General features: G+C 39.5%; 1 protein-coding gene across 1 annotated transcript in view; it reads right to left on the bottom strand.

Annotated features, from left to right (window-relative positions):
* npepps (aminopeptidase puromycin sensitive) overlaps positions 1-17,596 on the bottom strand; it is a 29,228-nt gene that overhangs the window by 4,973 nt on the left and 6,659 nt on the right. The window contains exons 5-21 of the mRNA XM_055009767.1: positions 17,365-17,472; positions 13,092-13,292; positions 12,701-12,797; positions 12,572-12,605; positions 11,061-11,172; positions 9,326-9,490; positions 8,950-9,054; positions 8,811-8,871; positions 8,603-8,712; positions 7,556-7,619; positions 7,265-7,404; positions 5,761-5,895; positions 3,870-4,089; positions 3,115-3,257; positions 1,894-1,950; positions 1,134-1,241; positions 426-581 (exon numbers count right to left, since the gene is read on the bottom strand). Coding sequence (XP_054865742.1) covers positions 426-581; positions 1,134-1,241; positions 1,894-1,950; positions 3,115-3,257; positions 3,870-4,089; positions 5,761-5,895; positions 7,265-7,404; positions 7,556-7,619; positions 8,603-8,712; positions 8,811-8,871; positions 8,950-9,054; positions 9,326-9,490; positions 11,061-11,172; positions 12,572-12,605; positions 12,701-12,797; positions 13,092-13,292; positions 17,365-17,472 — 2,016 coding nt within the window. The remainder of the gene's footprint in view (positions 1-425; positions 582-1,133; positions 1,242-1,893; positions 1,951-3,114; positions 3,258-3,869; positions 4,090-5,760; positions 5,896-7,264; positions 7,405-7,555; positions 7,620-8,602; positions 8,713-8,810; positions 8,872-8,949; positions 9,055-9,325; positions 9,491-11,060; positions 11,173-12,571; positions 12,606-12,700; positions 12,798-13,091; positions 13,293-17,364; positions 17,473-17,596) is intronic.

The raw sequence follows: 17,596 nt of genomic DNA, 5'->3' as shown, positions 1-17,596 counted from the left end.
TAACTATGACAACAAGTGAACACTACATCAGCTGTCTGCTGAAGATCACATGATTGTGATCCAACTACAAATCCACCGCTGTGGACTTATTAGGACTTATCTGTTGGAAATCATACAAGGAACAATTGGTTAAATTGTGGGGGTGTTTCTGAGTCCCATCAATTCCCGCCGCCCCCTACATATTTAGGTGACGTGACTTGGTATCCGTACATAACGTACACATGCATAACACACACCTGTGCTCAGCGCAAGGTCATTTTGTTGGGTGGGTACATCTATATTAAATGGCCACATTCTAGGTTGCTGTGTTTTCTGCCATGAATTTATTCAAGATTTCAGCAGTCGGAAATGATACGACTGAGCAGCCTTGGTGGAGCACTGTGCTCTCTGAGTGCTTTTCTTGTTTTGACTGGGTTTTTTTTTACCTTAATAAGCCGTGATATGAGGAAACCTCCCTGGTAGCGGCTGTAAAGCTCCTCCCAGTTATCCTTGACAAACTTCCAGGCAGCTTTCCGACCGTGTTTACTGCTTCCTGCCACTCCTCCAATTACTGACACTGTGTCCTGGGGACGAACCTCTTCCTGTCGGGGACAAGATCCATGAGAAAGACAAGTTAGCTGGAGCAGTGTTTGACGGGAGACGATGTCCACTGCAGAGAGCTCTCAGAAGAGCTTAACTCCTTGTTACTGATGAAGCTGATGGAAGCAAAACGCTTCTAGGTCAACCTGCCTATGATGGTAATTCATTTTCACTTCCAGTTTCTATTGAAAGCAATTACAGATTTTCAATTACAACAAAGTTTAAGTGAGGAACAGTAAGTTCAACACAAATCTTTATTCTAAAATATAAAATGTAAAACTTTCTAAAGGTCAAGTGCCCACTTTTTCACTCCACTATAACATTTAAAATGAAGTACAGGCACAGCAAAATGATGTGACTTAAGCTCTAGATCTTAAAAACTTAAAAAAAATAAAAACAGAAACCACTAATTCTTGTTTGCTTCACTAACACATGATTACAAGCATACAAGTTAAAAATAGCACTTTAAAAACAACCCAATTGTTTCATTTCCTCCATCTCACTGGGAAACAAAACCAAATTTGCAGACACACAATAAACAAGGTCATGTGTACCGAGAGGGCGAAGTTGAGGACTTTCTGGATGAGGTCGGGGGCAGAGATGGCGCCAAGCACTCGCTCAATGCGATTCTTCTCCTCCTGCATGTCTGCTTGCTTGTGGAGCTGCAGGCCAAAGAATAGACGCCATTAATATGAGAGGAAGAATGAAGCCCAGTGTTTAACACACATATGGACAAAAACTAATCATGTGACAATGATGACAAACTTCGGAATTTTGGAAACTGTTCAATACTGTTTATATAATCGTAGGAAGCCAAAAATGATGATGATGTTTCATTTAACTGTGCAGCTCTATTTGTGGTTAAGATTAGCTAATTTGCATAGATGGAAATGGTTAAAATGTAGTCTTAAAGAGTTTAGACATTCATCAGTCCACAGTCTGACTAACTGTCTACAAACAGGGACAGTTAAGTGCTGCAGCTGCTCTCAGCTAAAATGACGGCACAAGCTTAACACTTAAAGAAGTATTGGTGCTGGTTTACATCTCTGTAAGTTTAAAATATGCAGACCACTGACCAAGCATGGTGACTGTTTTGTAGATTGATGAAACTAAGGACGAACTGTTTGACAAGACGACGCAACAACGCATCCCAACATGAAACCATCAGCCCAAAGGGTGAAGCATTTTGGAGGTAGCATCAGGATTAGATAAAGTCTCATTTAACCACCAATAAATGCAAAAAAAAATCATAGAATTCCTGAAAGTTCACATATTTTTGCTCGTCACAGTCCAACGGGCCTGCTGCAGTTTTACCTTCAGCATTGTCTCCAGTGTGGCACTGTCTCCATGCTTCAATACTGTTAGATACACCTGGATTAAAAAAAAAAACAAAGCCAGTCAAAATAATACTTTGACATTATCCTTTGAAATAGTTCTATTACATATAATTATGCTAATGGTATAAAAACTGACACTGAAGCCACCTAAAGGTTTACATCTAATGCCACAGAGTTGAGCCTTGTGTTTGACACGCTACAACTCATCACCTGTCAGTGCTGGTAGTTTTCATAGTCCTGACAGAACAACAGTTTGACTTAAACGGAAGCCAAATGGTAGAGGACATCTATTAATGTCAAATAATGTCCGACTCAGACATTACCAGTCCCTCTGGTACTTGATATGCTTTACATACTGTATCTTGTCATTCAAACTATACAAATCAGAAATAGAAATTGAAAACATAAAATTTTACAATTTATTTGTATTAAAGGGGAGCAGTACGATCATTACAGAGAACACATCAGTAGAAAGAGTAGCAGCAGAGTTTACCACAAACACTGTGTTTATTAGCAACGCAGCTATGAGGTTTATTCTGGCGTTGATCATATTGGGGATAAGTCATCCACACAGAACACAATAAATCACCATATGTATGATAAATACTAGTATCCCAGTTACTCATTAAATGGTGTTTATGAAAGATTACAAATACAAATCAGTATTTTTTAAACAGCTAATCTCACATCCCTGCAACCAGCAATTTAACACTTCGAATTTCCAAGCATGTTTAAGGCTTTTGTTAACAAAACAAATGGTTATATTTTTAAAATCGACATTTAAAGTGCTCTTTCTGCAGGATATTGTGGCAATACAAGCTATTTCATTTATCACCTCAAAATGAAACATGTTGGTGTTGAAGAAATTTCACTCTTAGTCCTTCAAAGTTTGCTGTAGTGGTGTGTTTTATTGGTATTTCTGGTAATACGGTGGATGTACCGGCACAGAGTATGGGTCTGCAAAGGTAGGTCGACCCAGAGCATTTTCAGGGTACACATTTTATAGGAATGTCAGAGGATGGATCAAAGGGTAGAGAGGAGGCTGTATGTAACTACCAAGGTGAACAGTGGTTAATTTACGTATGATTGCTAATCAGTGACCGAGGGTAAGACAACAGAACAAAAGGGTAATTGAATCTGTGAGCTAGCCTGGTATTTTCTTCATCGTTGGCCAGTATAAGGAGCATGGTCTACTTACTGGGCTCCGTAGGTCTGCAGGCAGGACCTGCTTTCCCTCCATGTGGTCCTTGAATCTCCGTCGGGCCTCCTCCAACGTGGGTTTGTGTCCTGCCTTGCCCAACTTCCCAAGAACCAAACCTCTCAATAGGGCATCCAAGTGACCTGAAGACACAAAAATCACCTTCAAGATTTTGTTTGTCTTTCATATGGACTGTGACCTTCTACAGACAAATTAAGGTCAGTCAGTCTCACTCCGCTTGTCTCCAAATGGAAGGAGGACAGCGGAAACAAGGTAAAACTTGGAACAACTGCAGCAAGTTCAGTTCCCAATCAGTATGTTCAGTAATGGGGAAGACCTATCATATATCTGGGCACGCTATACTTAATGACGGTACAATTCTCAGTGGAAATAAATGTCAAAATGTTAAAGTATAACAACTCCTGACTGCAGGATAGTAAGGTGTAATGAAATACTGCAGACATCCTTTGACAGCTGCATGAATCACTGTAGGGTAAATAACAGTACAAAAACAAATTTTTAATGTCTTTGCAACTTAACAACAAGCTGAAAAAAATACAGTTAATAAATTAAGACAGAGACAAACATATGTAGAAATATCTTACTTTGCAAGTGCATAAACATAATGATGCACTTCAAAAGAAATGACTTCATAAATGATCTTTGGTTAAATCTTAAGACAAGAGGAATCTACTTGGATATAATTAGGAGGATTTAAACCCCATGATCACAGTTGTTGTCCGGCTCATCCTCACCTTCCCCTGGTTTGCTGTCCCAGCCGAGCTCAAGGCCGATGGGGGTGAAGAGGTCTCGAATGAACTCCTGGATCTCCTCGTGGAAATCAGTGTGGGACAGCAGCGAAGACAACACTCCCAGGTTGCAGCTGAGGTCGCTCCACACTGTGTAGTTGGGCTCGTTGACGAACGCCTCCATCAGCTTCAGCACCTCCACTGTGCTGATCATCCCTGCACGAGACTGTAGACACAAAGTAATTCAAATCCTTCATATTGAGAAATGACTTTCGTTCTTGGAGAGAATAAACAAACAAAAAATAAAAAATTGTAAAATAATTTTTTAGTCAGGAATGAAATTAAGTGACTTTTTAGGACTTAACTTCCTGTAAATGAATAGGAAAAGTCTGTCAGCAAAAGTTTAATACATCAACTAATGTCATTATTGTTAGTTTCATGGTCTGAGAACAAAATCACTTGGATGATATCATGCACTGTATTTCTATTTTACCTTGGAAGAAAAAGCACAGAGAAGAAAATAAAGTGTATGTAAATAAGCTATGCATAACCAAATACTGTCAAAAACATACACTTAGATATACATCCCCAGATTCACACATACATAGTCCTTATACATTTAGCTCATACTATGCACAATATGAAAAATGGGCACAATCACCAAAATAACACAGGGATATGCATGCACAGAACAACAAATACAATTACCAATTCATTTTGTTCTTTAGCAAAACTGTCCCACCTATTTGTTCTGTCTTTACTGTGGTCACTCTCCCTTGCGGGCATGCACACAGACAGCAGTGGACACCACAGAATCATAGTACAGTGCTTGAGTACACCCTCTGATGACGAAATTTACATTATATGGATCCTTGTGTACTTGTAGATGTGAAAAGTACAACACAAAATTTACTGTTACCGTCTGTTTTACAAGACCTCTACTATTCATGCACTAATTAGTCTGTCTCGTTAGATGTAGTCTGTGGGCTAGCCTTTATGTCTTGTATGTATCTCCTTGTCGTACTCAAAATCCACTTCACTGTAGGAAACACCAACAACCTTTGCTTAGTAACGCCCAATACAATTGCAATTGGTTCCAATAAATACAAACAGGCCAGAATCTTTTAGTCCCATAAATCAGAATGACGAGGTGCAGCCAGCCCTTTCTGTTCTGCATCAATAAGCACTAACATGAGAAAAGATATGAAAACTATGAAGTAGCCATTTAACGTGGTGACAGTAATTCAGTCCTGCTCTTAGTTTAAAAACATCATAATGTTAGCAGTTCAATAAAGAGAGATTTATGAATAAACACCATCTGATCCTCTAAACATTACTCTTGTTTGACTGTATAAAATGTCCTGGAAAATTACAATCCATCGAAATTGCTTCATATTGTATGAGTTACAGGAAAGTGTCTATGTAGAACATAATGTCAAAACTTGCTTATACTGAGTCACAACAGCTAACAGGGAGGAAAAAAACTAGAGCATGAATAAACAGTCAGTCATTGTATTTTATCTATTACAACACTATCAAGCCAGGTTTCAAATTCACATTTCTCGTCAGCTTGTGGTTCTAAATCAGATTCAATGAGCACAGGAGCGATTTTGACCATAAATACTCTGAGGTCCAGTGTTTCCTGCGGGTGACATTGTTTTAAACATATCCTTAGATTTAAAGCAGGCATGCCAGACTTGACCTCCTTTACTCTGCGTCATGTGCTTGTCTAGAAGGGAGGGGACTTCCTTTCTGAACTAACAAGCTTTATAGGGCTGTCCAACTACTAGTAACTGATTACATGTTGTCATAAAGACATAAAATAAAAACGGCTGCTCTTTACCTCCCAGGTGAAAGATTCTGTGTATGCCCTTGTGTGGGCGTGAAGGAGCCTTACTAGAGAGAAGAGGTCATTCTGCAGGCCGAGTCGGTCCACAGGCTGCAGGCTGAGGTCTCTGATGCCCGGCAGCAGACTCTCCAGCATGGACGAGCTGTACTGGATGCGGTAGAAGCCCACAGTGCCAGGGTTGATCTAATAAGCAGAAGAAAGGCAACTGGGTCAGACTGTGGGGAAAATGTAGTTTTACCATCATCATCTCTCAGACACAGTGCCCAGCATGGTTCAAAGAGAGTGAAACAGAATCATAACTAATGCCAACACTCAGCGGTTCAGTAAACAATAACCTGATTATGGTGGGTGTATTTTCACCAAATACTTGTAATTCAGATTTTTAACTGAACAAACACAAGGAGAGAGAGAACATTAGTCTTTCAAAACGATTTCTTTTCCCATCTATGACTTTACATTTGCAAGTCGCACCCGAGAGATTTCAAACAAGTCCATCCATGTTCTTGCTAATTTACACACTGAAATTACCAAAATAAAAAAAAAAAAAACAGAAGTGAGTAAGTAAACTAAGCTGTCCCTTTCTGAGTAACCTAGGTGCCTGCAGAAACTCAGGTTGACAGAAAATGTGTGGGTGAGACTGTGCTGACCACATCCTCTATTGCTCTTTTCTTCCAGCTATCAACGCGGAAGTTCAGTCTATGAACTTTGATGTTTTTCTTTTGATGATAACAGGACAGACTGAGGCATCTTTCCTCATGAGTCATTAGTTCAGCTAAATCCACAGCTGTCACTGTCACTGCCTCATCACCAGTGCAGCAAAGTGGAAAGCTCACACCATTCTGCTTGCATGTAAAATAATTCTTCCATTTGGTTAAATGCTAAAAAAAAAGGTTTCATCTGTGTGTTTGTAAATGACTCTTTCAAAAAATGTGATTATGGCCAAATATAGAGACAGATTTTTGGAGCCGTATTATTGTAAAGATAGTGACAGAGTTTTAAAATTGCATGGTTCAAAGATAATGGGTAATTTAAAGCATATTTCATGTAGAAAAACTACTAATAGTTTACTCTACTTTGTACAAATTCTGCCCCGTTGAAATTATTACAAGACACAACACTGAACCTTGTTTTTCACCAATTAAACCAAAGAATTCAGGCTTACATGCCATACTCAGACTTAAAGTTTCCACCAAATTGGCATAGACAATCTAAAAAGCAGAAAGGGTAACACCAGGTGTGGAAAAATGGCAGCTTTAGGTTCCACAATCACATACTTTCATTCTATCGTGGTGGACAAGAAACTTAATTTTTAGTGTCACGACACTCTTTGCTTCATAAAAAGACTCCAATCATCACTATATATCAGTTATTGGATTGGCAATAGGCAGAAAACAAGGCATTTGGCAGTGGAGTGCCTCTCTACTTTCAGTACAAATGTTTGCCAGAGACTATTGTTGAGGATTTGAAAATTGAATTGTATTATCACCTTGGAGAACGGATGTAAACAGAAACATTAAGTGACGGTGTGAGGCGAACTGTGGCGGGGCCTTACCTTGACCCACTGGTCTGGACTGACACCACTCAGAGTGATGGTGGTCTCTGGTCTGTCCAGCAGAACCTTGAGTTTGGTGCATTTGGGGTCCTCGCTGGTACAAATGCTAAGGGGGACCATCCAGTTGGGGCATTCCTCACCTGTACAACAGACAAGCGAGGGGGTCAATGAGAAGCCAAAAAGCTGCCGTGTTCTCCGATTTCCTAACCAAAAGCAGCACTAGCGCCAGGTGGTTTTCATAAGTTTTATTTTAGCCTATTTGCCAAACCAGTGCCTGAAATAAACACTCACCATTGTGCGGTCCACTGGCACAGAACTTCTTCTGAGATATCTTGAGGATGCGGTCATCACCTTGCTGAAAATAACATTATGTTTGGGTATGTATGAGTATTAACAGAGTAGAGAATTAGACCCAGTTACCAGACAGACACAAACAAAGTACAGGTGTAGAATGAATACTTGTCATGTCTACTGGTTAAAGCCACAGTTAACTCTCTGAACCCCAACATGCTGCTGGGTGTTTTTGGCTCCGTTCACATTTTTCTTCACTGTGGACTCATTTTCACTGCAATATAAAGTCCTGCATTTCTACGGAAACAGCACAGAATGACTAGAAATACAGATATCACAAAATGTCTTCCTGTGTAATACAGCAAAATCAAAATATTTTAAAAAAAAAAAAAATATGAAAAATTTCTTTGATTATTTATTTAAAAAAAAAAAAAAAAAAGAAAAAACATAAACAAGAGCCCACAGTTTAATTTGCTTCCATACTTGTCTCCTCTCTGTTCTGTGTAAACACAACGTGCAGGTCCGGCCAAGAAGTCCATAAAATTGGTTACATGACTGTTTGTCACAAGCGAGTCATTAATGGGAACAGAATAGGTTTGTGTTTTCTTTTTTAAACAGAACCTGATGCAAACAATTTCTTTTTTTTGGAAAATTTAAGAATGAGATATTAAGAATAAATTGGTTCTAATAAAATACCACAGTCTTAAGCTTTGATTTGGAAAATATTTCCAACAAAACGGTGTGTCAGATGAGTAGTTCAAGGACTAAGGAAAAGTTGAAAATCAGATGATTTCTCTGATAAACTTTGGCATTTTGCCATTTTTTAAAAAAAGATACAATGTCTTTAAAACTTGCTGGTGCATTCTGGGGTTCAGAGAGTGAATCACTTTTTTTCAAAAGTCAGGAAAACTCAGTTTATCCAATAGACTTGGTTTAGAAACCAAGTATATTTTGACACCCACCAGCCACTGTAGTTTCAGAAGTAACTGGGTTATGGTCACAAGGAGTGCTTCAATTGAACAGACTATGACGCTGAGTAAAGCTCACCTGTTCCTGGTCGACTACTATTATTGGGAAGCCCATTTGCTTGGTCCATGAGCCCATCACTGCAGCAATGGGTTTCCCACTGGCCTGTTCCAGACAGTCCCACAGGTCCTCTGTTGAAAACAACCATGAGTCAGAGTAGTAGGAATCCATGAAATCATTTTACACAGCCAGCCTCATTTCTAAAAAAATATTTCCTGTATGTTCTTACCTGTTGATGCATTTTTATGTTGGAATTTCACAAGATAGGCATTCATTCCTTTCCTAAAGTCCTACAAAGAAATTGTTTACTTTAATGAACAACATATACAGAAAATATGAACAACACGGGTGTGAGTTCGTCAACCAACCTCGTCTCCTATGTAGTTGTGCAACATGCGGATCACAGACGCTCCTTTGCTGTAGGAGATGGCATCAAAGATTTCATCTACCTCTGATGGATGGCCCACATTCACCTGGACCACAAAATATGAAGCTGATGAAGTGGTAAAAGTCTGACAGAAACTATTATGTGGATTGTCATACCTATAATATTTGCCTTCACACACAAAATCAATTAAAAAAAAGATCACCATTACATTACTAACTCCTGCTTAGTTAAATATGGCTGTAAAGGTGAGACTGTGTCCTAGTAGAGTGACAAACAAAATGGCTTAGTAGAGTAGTAGAAACACTCCTCCCAACAGACAACTTGACTATTAGAAAGTGAATCCCTGCACAACACACCTCTATGGGATGGCTGCTGTCCAGTGCGTCCAGGTCCAGAGCGCGGGTGTAATCGGCTGAGACAAACTGGGTCCAGATGTCGTACTCTGGGAAGCAGTGGTCCACACACAGATATTCGATCCAGGATGCAAATCCCTCATTAAGCCACAGATGGGTCCACCATTCCTGAAGACAAAACACACACACTAAGATGACAACGCGCCCTTGAAGCCCTTCAAGACTGTTCTGACATGACAGTCCAAATCCTAACACTGACTGAAAGACTGGCACACAAGCAAATTACATTTCTGAAGGATAGCTGGTAACCTGTTGTCAAGGTTAAAAAAAATCATTTAAGTACTTATACACGAGTACAGTTTTATTTATGAAGCCACTTTGGACAAACTTCCCTCATAGTGTTCTAACCTTTCATAACAGTGCTCACCATCTAATTAAATCTGAGATCATGAAACACCTAGAGTGCTCTCCAAAAGTATGTTAACAATAGACTGGCATTTCACTGTACTGTTAACACTGGTCATGTTTTGGATAGGTCTATAAAAATGCATATATTTATGCAATATTTGCATATAAACAGTATAAAATAAAAGCTAAAGCCAGTCTCGACTTTTGTCTGGTTGTCATGTTTTGACCTAAAACTCAAAGCAAAGTAAATGATTCTTTTCTCTTTTAGCTCTTTCTAGAGACCCTTATACTAACAGCTGTTCTGTAATGTATTATTTTTAAATGTCACATCTCATCACAGGGTGTTTACGGAGGTTTCACATGTGTAACTGATATGTCATACTGACCGAAAATTGCCAAAATCTGTAATCCTGCAGCCCAGTAGGTCTCCCTTGAAAAAGAAGTTGCTAACTGGAGTGAGATCTACTCGATAACATAGAGATTAAATAAATCTTTAAAGAAAAAAGGAAAAAATATGCTTCCTGGACCCCACACTCATGACATACACTGCCATTTAAAGGTTTGGGCTCACCCAGGCAATGTCATGTTGTCCAAGAAAACTCACTTTTATTCATGTGCTAACATAATTGCACAAGGGTTTTCTAATCATCAATTAGCCTTTCAACACCATTAGTTAACACAATGTAGCATTAGAACACAGGAGTGATGGTTGCTGGAAATATTCCTCTGTACTCCTATGGAGATATTCCATTAAAAATCAGCCATTTCCAGCTAGAATAGTCATTTATCACATTAACAATGTCTAGACTGTATTTCTGATTACTTTAATGTTATTTTCATTGAAAAAACAGCTTTTCTTTCAAAAATAAGGTAATTTCTAAGTGACTCCAAACTTCTGAACGGTAATGCACATGACAACTGTCAACGAAGCAATGTGGCTCTATTTTTTTAATGGACGTTTGTGTACACTACATTGTCTCTATTTTTATAATTCAGCACACTTCACATCACATATTGCAAATTATTTAGGAAATCAAACTGTTGTTTAGCATACAGATTACGACAAAAAAAATAGGTGTGTACTTTCCTACAATCAGGTCTGCTGATAAACTGTTTTTCTCTTTTGCTAAGTCTTATCTGCCCTTTTTGATGTACTTGATTGCCTTTGACTTAGTGCTGCAGTTTTTAATCAAGGCCATTATGAGTGGTGCTATTGTGTTATTGCTCTGACTACTATCATTTTCAAAGCTTCTCACAGAGTGTATTTGTACAAGGGTGCCTGATGATATTTTCTATCACAAATAGCTGGTGAAAGGTTACGGCTGGTTACCATGGTGACCAAGTTTCCAAACCACTGGTGGGCGAGTTCGTGTCCAACCACCAGCGCCACCCACTGCCTGGAAGACGAGCAGGAGTTCTTCGGGTCGATTAGCAGTGCCTGTCTCCCTGGAAAACAACAGAAACTTGAGATTAACACAAAGAAGGCTGAAAGTCGACAGTTTGTCCGGAACCGGCAGGTAACTGTAGCCCACCGTCAACCAGCCACAGTCTTCATTGGCTGCTGGGCTGTTTATTAAGAAAACGTGCGGCGAGTTGGTTCGGAGGATGTTTGATGGCATTCAGCTGGTGTGTGATGACCACACAGCAGGTATACTAACTGCACGCCAGCTGAATACCTACCAGGTGGTAGCATATTCAGCTAACCACAAAGCAATTAAAACGCCATCAGCGCTGTCAGCCAAAAAGACACGACTGCAATAAAACCTGGTGTTGTTCAAAGAGAAAACAAAAAAAAAAAACTGCCAATCTCAATGAGATTTAAAGGTGCACAACTGTTTGTTTTATACTTAGTTTATAAAATACCAGAAACTAGAAATAATCTGCAATTTCCCAGAGCTCAAGGAAAGATTTTCAAATTGCTTGTTTTGTCTGATCAACAGTCCCAAAACCCCAAACTATTTCATTTACAATAATGAAAAACAGAGGCTGAAAAATCAAATTTGAGTCACAGAACATTTGAGATTTCATTAGATCTAATCTTTACCTCTCCGAACCCCAAAATTAACCAGTGGGTGTGAAATGCACGTTATCAAGCCAGAAGCCACGTTTGACTCAGCTACAACCAATAGTCATGTGACAAAACCTTTGTGGGTGAACTGCAGGCTGTTCTTACACAGTGCAGATAAGGGGAAGTATGGAAAAAAATTAGAGAGACAGAGAAAAATACAATGTACTTGAGCATTGAAATAAATGCATCTTGGCTCAAAAAGGGTATTGGAAGGAGTACGCTGTTGGATGTTACATTGAGCACGATTAAATATCTTTCTGGAGTTAACAGGCAGAGCATTGTTTTATTCTTTTGATATGATTTATGGCTTTATAACTATGTCATACTGCACAGAGGACATTTTTGAGATCTCTGTCCTTCTAGCCATGGTTGTGTTGTTTCCAGACAGGTGCAAGATTTTAGCTTGCAGGGACAAATGAATCCACAGAGAGTAAAAATGTAGCTGCGTAGTTAAATAATCTTCAGATATTTTGGGAGATCTTGAGTGTTTACTGCATCAGAGATGAATAGCTTGACCATTGTAACCTACAAATTACATTCTGTGTGTTGACACATTGCATTATCTTGTGATTAGGCTAGTATTACATAGCTGTTCATTATAATTACTGTAATTCATTATACACACACTCACACCCTGTAAAAGATAGTGTATCACTTATTTCAGAGCAGTTATTGTGGACTTACTTTCCTAAATCTGCCCCGACAGTCATGTGGTTGGTCAATCATCAATAATTAAAACTATTATGTTTTTAAGATCTATAGTTCAAGCTTACCTGTAGGTAACAAGGCCCCAGTTTTCCATGGCACCTGAAAGAGAGGACGAAGTTTGTGTTTCACTCCGATTTAAACATTTTAAGTCTAAATGTCTCACTCCAATGGATTTGGGATCTGCAGCTACTCACCAGCAGCAAAATCAGCAATAGCTATGAGATCAATTTTAGGCAATGGATAAGGAACACTGAAGTAGTCATTGTAGAAAGGTAAGGTCTTAGTTGCAACCTGCAAATATGGAGCAAAGTATGAACAGATATAAAAACATGTCAAAGAACTTAAAAACAATTTGCTCTTTTGTATTCTATCCTTTGTATTACTGTTTGTACATCAAGACTAAAGGAGAAACAATGGATTCTGCAGTTTTAAGGGGACTCCATCATCAAACATATGCAGTTTAAAAAAAAAAACGCGACTCTTTTCTACAAATGTGAAAGCATCTAGTGAATATGCTGCTGTGGACGTAGGGTTTAACAGTGCCTTCATGCACTGACAATGTTTGTATTTTAACAACATGCTCACCTCCAGTGCAAATTTCCCTTGTTCTGCCTTTCCGACTGGTGTGTAGACACGTACTGTTACACCATCTGATGATTGACTCTCCACATAATCATATTCACCAATGACAAAAGCTACAAGGTATGTGGACATGATGGGCGTGGTGGCAAACTTTACTTCCACGAGGTTTTCATCCTCTGGATATGGCTTTCGATCAATGACATTCTGGGGAAGGAAGGTGCAGTAAAACGGTTTAATCAAGAGAAACGACAGTAAAACAGATTAGAAGCTTAAGACTACGTTGGTACATTTAGCTAAAATAAAACATTTTTGCTCAAGGTCAGAAGTTTTAGCTTCAGAACAAAATCTTCTGACTTTCTCCCCTTGTAAAACTAGCTGCAGGCAAACAGAGGTTGCATAACACAAAAAGACTAAAAGTCTAAAGCCCCACCTGCAGCAGCTAGAGGCTAAAATATTCATGAGCCACCACGAGTGAGACGTCTGACACAACAAATATAGTGACGATTTTGTTGTACTAAGTGTTATATTAGCAGTTGGACTAAAAGGAGAGGAATGGTTTTAGTCAATAAAATCCTAATCCGTCATCTTCTGAAAAGAAGTAATGAGCTCAAATCAATAGAGCAGCAGGTAAATCATCAGCTAAAGAATACTTTCATCCAATACCATCAAAATTCTAAAACCAGTAATGTCTTCACTAACAGAAGCTTATCAAACTGTCCAAATAACAGCTTTGTTAATTTAGGATGATAATCTAACTTTACCAGCATTAACATAAAAATATCCTGACCATGTTGATGAGCTCTGTGGGACAGCTCACCAGTCTGAGGTGAGGGAAAGTTCACAGTTTGACCTGCAGTTGGATCCTGATCGATTCTGTCTCCATGTCAGGGATGACTGACAGTTATAAATAACTAATGAAGTTACTGCTGTTGCTCTAGGTGTGTAAATGAACACAATTTTCTCTTCTGCTGCTGTCTGAAGCTATGACTATTTACAAACTCAACAGAAAGACTTCTACAAACAGATGCAAACGACAAACTGAATTTCATCCATCATCTATACACCACTTAATCCTCATTAGGGTCACAGGGGGACTGGAGTCTATCCCAGCTGACTTGGGGCGAAGGCAGGGGACACCTGGACAGGTCACCAGTCTGCATATACACACAAACAATCACACTCACATCTACATACAATTTAGAATCACCAATTAACCTCAGCATGTTTTTAGACTGTGGGAAGAAGCCAGAGAACCCTGAGAAAGCCCACGCATGCACAGGGAGAAAGTGCAAACTCCATGCAGAAAGATCCTGGGAGGGCCGGGACACGAACCGGGGATCTTCTAGCTGCAATGCTAAAGTACCGACCACCAAGCCACCGTGCAGTCCCAAGCTGGGCTGTTTTCCCAGCAAGCTCCAAAATCCAGTTAAAAACCAGACAACCTCCGTTGTACTTCATGTATTTCTACACTTGGTTCTGTCTACGTGCTTTGATCATGTTAAGTGTTTTCACTGGTCACCTGTTTAAAGAATGATACTGCACTGTTCCTCTTGGTATCAGACTTCAGCAGAGTGCAATAACCATTCTCTGAAGTTTTAGTGGCAAATGTTTGGAGATGTTTGAATGTCACAGGAAATCAACTAAGTGCAAACGGCTATTAGTGTTTACATCCATGTCCGCAACAATTCAGATGATTGGAAGCAATCAAAGAAAAAAAGGATCTGTTAATATTGTGCAAAACATGGATTACCTTCATTATGTAATGTCATGGTAAGTCTCGGTAATATGACATGTTCTGTCTTTATCACACTACCTTTTAATTTTTATGGGTATTTCACAACGTAATAGATTGTAGGGCAAAGTAAACGAGAACGTGTTTTATACTCTCTGTGGTGTTGTTCATGTGTGGAAAAAGCCTTCCCCTCACTGCTTCACACAACTTGGAGTACTGACGCTAGTGTGTGCCGACCTTTTAGCATCAAATTCAGATGCACGTTGTGTTAAAAAGTAATACAGAAATGACACTTGATCTGGCTTAGTGAGATTGCTCATGCAACATTTACAGAAAAGACTGTCTGATTCTCTGGATGTAGGATACAGGTATAAGCCATCAATCATTTCAGCCGGCTTTGCCCATTCTTCTGATATCTGTGTGTTAGTTTTCTTCATGATGTGAAACACCAACTACTTCTGTGCATCACACAGTTAGGCAGCCCTGCTATTTGTTTTTGCAGTGGATTACCCATTTTAATCACAGTGCTCATCTCCTTACATGTAAACGTTTCACCACAATAATTCCACCCGTCACTATTTTGAGCGAACACCGAAGCTGCACCCTTTGCTGAGTGGTGCCACTGACAACTGTGATTGTTTTAAAGAAATTCAAACAACTCAGAGCGCTTTTCCTCTCCAGCACAATGACAAAGTGGTGAAGCAAGACCATTCTGTACTACAGAGCGGTCTGACTAAGCAAGACTAATGGAAAAGTGACCATGGTGCTCAGTCAGACATGAAGCCAACACATTCAGTTGTCGTCTGGATGTTTACTGAAGGCCTGCAACTTAGTTACATTTTTAATTAAGGATAGCAGGGCATGTATCAGCTGTAGCTTCTAAACAAACAGGATGCCAAAATGAAGAAGTTTGTTGGGGTCCATTTTTTCAGAGGATAAATCAACATTTGGAGCTTTAAACTTGGGAGCATGTCAGAGTGCAACAGTCTCCCTCTTTGATGTGTTGTTAGCTTTTGGTCAACAATAGAGCTTTTTGGCAAAGAGGGATAAGACAAATCAGGCTTTGGAACACACTCTCTAGTAGTATAGTATACATTTCTTGATGGTATTGGTATTTTAAGGGATTTGTAGAAGATGAGAAAATATCTACTTTTGCCTGCCAGCGAGAAGATCCCCGGTGTGCGTCCCGGCCTTCCTGGGATCTTTCTGCATGGAGTTTGCATGTTTTCCCTGTACATGTGTGGGTTTTCTCCAGGAACTCCGGCTTCCTCCCACAGTCCAAAAACATGCTGAGGTTAATTGGTAACTCTAAATTGTCTGTAGCTGTGAATGCAAGTGTGATTGTTTGTCTCTATGTGTAGCCCTGTGATAGACTGGTGACCTGTCCAGGTGTCCCCTGCCTTCACCCCAAGTCAGCTGGGATAGACTCCAGCCCCCCCTGGAACTCCAATGAGGATTAAGCGGTGTATAGATAATGGATAGATGGATGGATGGCTAAAATATCTGCTTGCTACAACCTGTTATAATGTGCTAATTGGTTGTTGTGATATCTATCAAGTGCTGGGATAGACAGACAACCATGTATTTCCAGACTGGGCAGGAACCCAAATCGAGCACATTTAGCCACAATTTGTGACTTGATTTACTCTATAACATGCACACTGAATGAGCACATGACCTGAATCCTTTCCAGGACCTATGTCAAAGTGTAAATCTTGATCTTACGATGAGTATTCACTGAACAGCATTTGTACTCATACACAGTCAATCTAAATTCAGGGTCGTCTAACCAGACCATAAAGGTCACAGGATACTTGCAGAGAAAATAAATTGCAGCAGGTATGTGAACACAAAAGGTCAAGATATGGACTAGCCTCAGCCTATGCAGAGCATTTAGCTCTACTGCAAGATTTGTCTACGATAATTATTATTTCTTAATACTAATTTATATTATTGAATATTATTACGTTTGGTTATAAATACCTAGAATTAATTTTGTAAATTGCATTCCACAGTAAGATTTTTAGCTCTAGTCTATCTTGTAGAAAAGGCCATAAAAAACACACTTTATTAAAGACAGACTGCTTTCATGTCATTCATATTTAGTCAGTCATCAGAGAGACCCAAATTTAGCTTCACAGTCACCGCCCAGATGAACCGTATTAGCCTGGAGGGGCGTTGTTTGAAATAATCTAAGCCAGATGATGTTTGCTGATGCAATTTAGCCGCAAACACCTTCAGTTAAGATTGCTGAAGACAGTGTGCATGTATGATAAACAGATGACATTTAGGAGAAATTTCCTGAAAATGACCAAGCTTATTGTACATGTACATTCATTACACTTCACATAAGGATGAACATAATCTTAGCCAGAGGTAGAATATGCAGTGACTGTCTGCCCTCTGTTATGTAAGCAACAAAGAAAAAAGAGAGGGAAGGAAAGGAGGGGAAACACACACGAAAGAAACTTAGCAGCAGAGAGTGACTCAGGCAGTGTGGGGTCTGGAGTTTCTCAGAGGGAGGAGTGAACATATGACACGTACCATATTTGACAAGGCTACTCGGTCCTTGGGAACTATCAGGGTGATGTCAAAGGTGGCTTTGATAGCTGGCTCATCCCAACAGGGGAAAGCTCTGCGAGCGTCCGTAGCCTGGAGAAGAGCAGATGAAAAGAGGACACAAAGTGAGATGCAGTGTGTTGGATCCAGATGAACTCGGACTGTATTCAGGTCCAGTTCAGGTGGACTGCAGGTCACAGACATCATGAAAATACAT

This window comes from Amphiprion ocellaris, chromosome 4 (genome assembly GCF_022539595.1).
Source record: "Amphiprion ocellaris isolate individual 3 ecotype Okinawa chromosome 4, ASM2253959v1, whole genome shotgun sequence".
Taxonomy (NCBI): domain Eukaryota; kingdom Metazoa; phylum Chordata; class Actinopteri; family Pomacentridae; genus Amphiprion; species Amphiprion ocellaris.
The sequence above is the reverse complement of the archived record's forward strand: the minus strand, read 5'-3'. Positions and strand labels throughout refer to the sequence as shown.